The 7,223-nt window shown below is 43.2% G+C and overlaps 1 protein-coding gene across 1 annotated transcript; it reads right to left on the bottom strand.

The window, feature by feature from the left end:
• Positions 1-3,581: 3,581 nt before the first annotated feature.
• Positions 3,582-5,036, bottom strand: ier2b (immediate early response 2b). Its single transcript, XM_031562354.2, has one exon. It carries the CDS (start codon positions 4,867-4,869, stop codon positions 4,315-4,317), a length of 555 nt encoding a protein of 184 aa, XP_031418214.1. The 5' UTR covers positions 4,870-5,036; the 3' UTR covers positions 3,582-4,314.
• Positions 5,037-7,223: the final 2,187 nt, after the last annotated feature.

Raw genomic sequence — 7,223 nt, 5'->3', positions numbered from 1 at the left:
TGTGTGTGTGTGTGTGTGTGTGCATGAGAGAGTGAGTGTGAATATAAGATGTGTGTGTATGTGTCAGTGTGTTTGAGAGAGAGAGAGAGAGAGTGTGTGTGTGTGTGTGTGTGTGTGTGTGTGTGTGTGTGTGTGTGTGTGTGTGTGTGTGTGTGTGTGTGTGTGTGTGTGTGTGTGTGTACGTGTGTTTGATAGAGAATAGAGCAGTATAATGATGTGTTCAAAGAGTATTGTAAAGATGCCAGTGCAGTCGAAATGATCAGCAAATCCATGGACTATCAATCTCAAGTCAGTCACTGTCACTATGAAACTCTCAGGCCCCTCCCATCTCTCCCTTCATTGGTCAGTCATCCCGTCAACAAGTAGGTCTACATCTTCACCATTTCTCTACGAGCCATTTAGGAGTAACTAAAGGAAGGAAGAAGAGTTTTAAAAAAACATAACATGGCAAATAAAGAAAAATGAGAAGTATTTAAATACAGATCTGCATGTGCTATGTGCATGCCACTATGTGGGTTAACAAGTCAACTTCAGGAATAAAAAAAAAATATATAAAGAAAAAAAGTATATATATATGTATAAATATATATAGATAGATGTTTTTAAGAGCAATGTGTTCCTTTTTTTCTTCTATTTTTAAAAACAAAAAATTCCAAAAAAGACAAAAAAACAACACCAAAACAAAAAAACAAGGATGAAAATGACTTCAGTGATGATATCAAAGAATGTTTATTTGTTTCTATTGCCAACTGTTCTCTGAGAAAAATGGATTGAGATTGAGACACACTATCACTCTGCTGAGACGTTATGAAACAAAACAAATAAAAGACACACACACACACACACACACACAAAAAGAAATATAGATCAGCCCTTCTCAGAAAAGGGAGGTTTTGAGTCATATCTGAATAAAGACATGTGAAAAAGCAATCCCTGCTGAGCTGAACACAGAAGCTGCCTGAATCTGATGATGTTACCCGTTTATTCTGGCTATGAAAAAAAAATCCCTTTTTTCTCTCATTTTCTCTCTATCTCTCTATCTCTCTCTCTGCTGTTTCTACCAGTGCATTTTGTAACTCCGAACAGAACTCTTCCTAAAGAAGCTGAATAAACCCAGAGAGAATGCATTCTACCTTTCCCGTCTCCCGTCTCCTCTTTTTTATTTTTGTTGTTCTGTCTGACTTTTGGTTCTTGGTTTGTCACATTAGACCAGCCTAATCAAAGCAGGACACCAGGGCTTGATAAGAAACACGGTAATCTCACAAATCATATCTGTCTCTTTCTCTCTTCCGCACACACACACACACACACACGTAAGCAGAGAGAGAGCCCCTCAAAAAAAAACACAGTCTCTCATTATGGGACAGAACCTTTGTCTATCTCTCCAGTCAGAGTGAAAGTAGCTAGCTTTGACACCTCTCCCTCCCTTTGTGGTCTTTCAGTAACAACAGAGCACATTATAGTGTGGGCCGGGGCTCGTCACCGGGGCTCGTCACCGGGGCTCGTCACCACAGCAACCCCAGCATGTGATATCCTTCCTTCCTCCTTCCCTTCCTGTGGTGTCAGTTTTCTCCCCTATCCTCTTCCTATTCTCTTCCCGTAAGTGCTCCTTAAACACATAAACTTGTATCTATCTATCTGTCTATCTATCTCTCTCTCTCTCTCTATATATATATATATATATATATATATTATATATATACACACACACGAATATATATATATATATAATATAAAAATATTTTTTTTTTGTCTGTCTATATTTCTATCTTGCTGTCTGTGTGTGTCTAACTTTCCATTTATCAATTTATCTCTATCTATCTATCCATCTATCTATCTATCTATCTATCTATCATTCACAGACAAGCACACTCTCCCTCTTTTCCCCCAAAGCCTCGTTTCTGTGAAGTGTTGTGCTCTCTCCGCCCTCTGTTCTTAAAATGACACTCCACCTACGCAATCCAGCTCCAGTTGCGCGCAGCCTGCTTCACATCCGCTCCCCAAGCTCCCACTAGCCCCCCCCCCCCGAAACATCCAAGCCATCTCACACCGCAGCCAAGTGTGACACACACACACACACACACACATACTTATCACACCCCCACCCTCTGACACATCCACACTCATACAAGCAGTCATCGAAATAAATGAACGTGCACTCAGCGACACAGAGTGAAAACATTAATTCCCCAATGCGAAACTGCAGTGCACTAATCAGTGGGGCATTACATATTCTTCCATCCAGGGCACAAGGTGAACCTAGACAGGAACAAAGATAGAGATGAAAATAAACTGTGTCGTCCACTTTTAGCGGAGAATTGAAGGTATTTCTGCTAGGGGTAAGTACAAAAATGAATAATGCTGCCTGTATGACCGTGAGGTGAAGATGTCTAAGCTAAATCTTGTCCCTCTGTGTGTGTGTGTGTGTGTGTGTGTGTGTGTGTGTGTGTGTGTGTGTGTGTGTGTGTGTGTGTGTGTGTTATTTTACATAGTGTGCAGTCTGCGTCAGACTTGGACAGAGTGGTGCTGTGGGGAGCATGGGGGTTACTTATGTAATTGATAGTTCCCCTCCTCCCTCTTTCTCTCCCTTTTCTCTCATTATTTCTGTCTCTCTCACGCTCTCTTTTTTTCTCTCTCTCCCTGGTTTTTCGCTGTGAGCATCACTGGTTACCACATCACTGGATGACTTAATCGCACCGATGAGTGCAAACAAATACATTTTGAGATTTTAAGATTCATCACTTCCTTCCGCAGAATTGTTCATGCCAGTGGAATTTATAAGCCCTCACAAGTCCTCAGATTTCCATTACAATGACTCATATTGCACACACTGCTGCATTGTTGCCAGGACCCAACAGAAAACAAATTAGGCGACTCTTATTGTGTGGCTGACATTGGTCAACCAGGGAGGTTGGCTTACATGACCAGTAAGCTTTGCTGTGTGCCACTTATTTCATTTCAGAGTGACTTGCCAAAGGGTATCAAGCGTTGTTATTGGATTGATCTTTGCTCTAAATACAGGTATCCTCCACTGTGTAACGATTCAGCCAGTAGCATTATATCACAGCCACATATAACAGGCCAACATAACATATAAGATGTGTCACTAGCCTACTGATTGTTTCATAATTCTATAATCCGTCGGAAGTGGTTTCAATTCAATGGTCTGTGCGCTCCAGATCTCTCTGGTGGTGAGGGGGGGCGATTAGTGGTGACCTCCCCACCGGTCCCCGTCGTGGTTTGGCACACGCCCGCACTGCTTCCTGCTCTTTGAACACATGCTGAACCCTGGGACATGCCAGCAGGGAGTTCCCACAAATCACATCCGGATTTCAGAGGCAGGCACATTTTATAGGAACTGTGTAGGTAGATAAAGAAATTCTATACTGAGGGTTTTTTTTTTTTGGTTTGTAGATTTTTTGTAAGTCCCCTGAGAATCTCTCATCTAGGTACCTCACTATTAATGTGGAGATTTATAACACCATATTCAGTTGTGAATTTAAAACTGACTGATTTCTCTGATGGGTATAATAATAACTTCCCTATGGTCATAGTAATAAAAAGGCAAACAGAAAACCATGTTTCATTTTTGAAAACGTTTTATTGCCATATAAATATAAAAATCATTGTATAAAACTGATTCACAAATAGTTTGACATACAAACATAAAGAACTGTAGAGGAAAGACTTTTTTTCACATCTTATTTCAAGATATCAAACAGAATGTTGGCATTCTCAGTGCAGTTGCTACATCAGTCCTTGTTGGTCAAGAGGTAATTTGTGCCGCTGTGGATTTCTTGCGTGCTTGTTTACCTTGGCCAGGCGTCATGAGCCGTCAACGTCATACGGGTGAAACACAAATACAGGCCCGCCTGAGCTAAGGGTAGTGGTCTGGTCCCGTCAAGCGATCAAAACACCAGCGTGACTCCTTGTAGTGGCGTTAAATCCCGACAGAGCACACCATCCCCCACTCGTGGCTTTGTCTGTCGGTCGCAGATCGAGCAGGCCAAGGGAGCGTGATCAGCTGCCGCCGTGTGCATGTTCGGACTCAACTCTCCAAGAGCGTCAGACGCATTGACTCAGTGACCAGTCATTGCTCTGTCAGCCCCCAAAGGCGTCTATCCGTGTCAGTACTTTAACAACTTTGTGAAGCGGCAAGGCTTGCCATGTCCTAGTCACCTGAGTAGGAGTAGGAGTAGGTGGGCTACATTGCTCCCGACGCCTTTGTCCCTAGTTCATAAACTAGGTCAATTCCCTGATCCGTTTTAGCTCGGAAGATAATGTTGAATTCCCGGTTATAATTGTCCTGGGCGTTCAGAACGCCTCGATAGCACTTGGAACAGAAAGAGTCAATATTTCTACCGAGCGACAACAGTTCCCGTTACTACTCCTCAAAACTCCCACACGTCTGTCGTCCTCAATGTCCATTTTTGCTTTCTTACTTGGCAGGAATTCAGGCTCGGCAGCTGCCTTGCCTCTTCGCTTCCTGGAATGTCGGTCGCAATGACTCGAGTCTCTGTTTTCTTTGTCCCACTCACCGTCCTCTGCCTTAAGGGGCTTAATGTCACCCTCGTCGTTCGGCATTGGATCGGTCTCTGTGGAAATGGACACCTCGGGGACTGTCTGGTCTGTAGCTGTGTCCATGGGCTCTTCTATTGCCGACTGCTGGGACTCACATGGAACTGTGTGTTGTTGCTCCTCGGTTTCGTTAAGAAACTGGACGGAGTGGTAGATGTCCCGTGCAGATCTCATGACCAGAGAGAGTAGGAGACTTCGATGTAGTCTCAGTCCTCCGCGCTGAGTGCGAGAGGAATACAGCTTGCCAATGGACAGAGCCATAATCCTTTTGGCTTCTTCGTTCAGATTCATTGTTCCTTGAAAAATATTGTCAATACAGCTCGCTCAGACGTTCCGGACTTTTCGGTTTTTGTTTCCTTGATTTAAAGGTGACGTCTGAGTTTCTTTCACAATTTTGTGTTGCGACCGTAGTTGTTCACCTGTCGGTGTTCGGTCACCGAAAAAACTTTCAACCCCTGGTAGGGCAGGGTTTTATTTTAGCCTGGCGATGACGTAATGAGTTTCCATTCCTTAGTAGTCTAAGTGACACAATACGCTCCACCCCGCCCTGCAACGTCTTAACCATATGTTAGGCAGTTCGACGAACGCTCAGACATTAAAGCTTATACCTGAAAATGTTGTTTACCTATATTTTGGTAATGGACGGTGTTTTCTTTGTAGTCTTCTGTAATACGTTTATTTAGTCTAGGCTACATTTACAAAAGGTAATCAATTTCAGTAGAAGATATATCAATACAGTTGACTGTTATTACAGCCCCTTTGTTGCTGTTTTGCATGGCTTTTTTTTGCAACGTTAATCTTTTGCATTGCCAACCTACTATGAATATGATTATGTGAAGGGTATTTTGTCTTATTGTTTGGGCGCTTCATATTCAACGTGAGAATGGTAGCGTTAGTTCCCAGGGATTTTTTGTTTGTGCATTTGTGTTTCTGTGTGCGTGTGTTTTTTTTTTTAACCCCAACGTCACTGTACACACCCATATATGGCGTATCCGTTAGAGCCCCCTAGGGGAAGCGTAGTGGAAAAGCCGTGACGCGAGCGCGCCTTCACTTCCCGCTGGCCTCGAAGCGGCAGCAGCGATGTCATCATTGCAACACCATATTAGGAGTTGTCACCGGTCCAACGTTAGCTTTGTGGCTCGTGTGAACAAGGGTTACTAGGCAGCAATGCGATTGAGGTCAGACGGCAGCTGTCGTTGATCCTGAGCAACATTTTGTTGCTATTTTTACCACCGGGAAATCTCAGAGAATAGCGCGTATCTACAAGAATGGTAAACCTCGGAGTTTCTCTCTGATTTTGTCCACTGGTGCAAGCATAACCTACATTCTAGTAGGTAATAGCCTACAGGATGATAAACAGAAATACAATACACCTACCGTTGTGTAATTGTTTGGTCTATGCCAACCTTGCTTATAGTGTTGACCTACAACTCTCAACTGTTGTGAACTTGCAGACAACAGGCTACAGTCTTGACAATGTCTAAATAATAATCAGTCAACTATATAGCCTATCCAGAGGTATGATGAAAAGTAGGCTATTCGACATAGCTGACAAATCGACTTATACAAGACAATTCCACAAAGGCCTACACCAAATTAATGCCATTAACCTATTGGATTCTATTAGATTGGGATCGAGAGCCTTCTTTGGTAATGGCTCTGATCTTGTTATTCAGCAAGTAGCCCATTTTTTAAAGAGAAATGACTCAGAGTAGCTTCCAGCCCCAACATGCAAAATATGGCCTCTGAGTTTATGACACTGACATTCCTTTGCATGAGAGCTCACATTTGGCTTACCGCTCCACTGACATTCCAAGGTAGACCACTATCTCACATGCAAATTTCCAGAATTCGGATATGGTTGGCAACTAACCAGGCTCTCTCTCTCTCTCTCTCTCTCTCTCTCTCTCTCTCTCCCTTCTTTTTCTCTCTCTGTGTTTGTGTATGCATGCATATGTGTGCTTTTTTGTTTATTTGTGTGAATGGCTAGTGTTCACATTTTATTCGATTTTTCTCTTGGTAATTTATGAATTGTGTGTGTATGTGTATCGAGCTTCCAGTATGTCTAACTACAGCATATAAGAATTTATAGCCTACAGTGGTGTTGACAGAATTGTTCAAATTTTACTGCTCACTGAAAATCCTTTCTGTCTTCCCCCTTGTCTCTTCCTCTTGAGCTGAAAACATCTGCCGGTCTGACAGGGGGATTGTGAAGGCGAGGGGGGAAGGGAGTGGAGGAATAATGGAGACGGGAAGGAAAGAGAAGAGTGTGACGGGGGGAGGAAATGGGTGGCGTAAACCAAGAGGAAGAGGGAGGAGGGGGGAGCGTCCGAGGACTTCAGATCCCAGCGGTCGGGAAAGGGAGGAGTAGCTATGGAGGAGGTGTGGGGGCTGACCTCAAAGGCATGGTATCAGGCAGTGAAAGCTTTGGCCCAATGAGCTGTCCTCTGTTATTGTTGGAGAGGACATACTGTACAATCTTTTGGTATTGCATTTTCTCACTGGTGGATAACAATTTGCCAGGCTCACAAAACACCATACACACTCTCCACATTCACTAGTTGTGTAACGGTATTATGTTACTACTACTAACAGTAACTACAACAACAACAGTAATGATAATAATAGGCCCCATAGAAAGGTGG

Source organism: Clupea harengus, chromosome 24 (genome assembly GCF_900700415.2).
Source record: "Clupea harengus chromosome 24, Ch_v2.0.2, whole genome shotgun sequence".
Lineage (NCBI taxonomy): Eukaryota > Metazoa > Chordata > Actinopteri > Clupeiformes > Clupeidae > Clupea > Clupea harengus.
The sequence above is the reverse complement of the archived record's forward strand: the minus strand, read 5'-3'. Positions and strand labels throughout refer to the sequence as shown.

Coding starts and splice junctions, on each gene's coding strand:
- ier2b (XM_031562354.2), bottom strand. CDS start 4,869: ATGAATCTGAACGAAGAAGCCAAAAGGATTATGGCTCTGTCCATTGGC.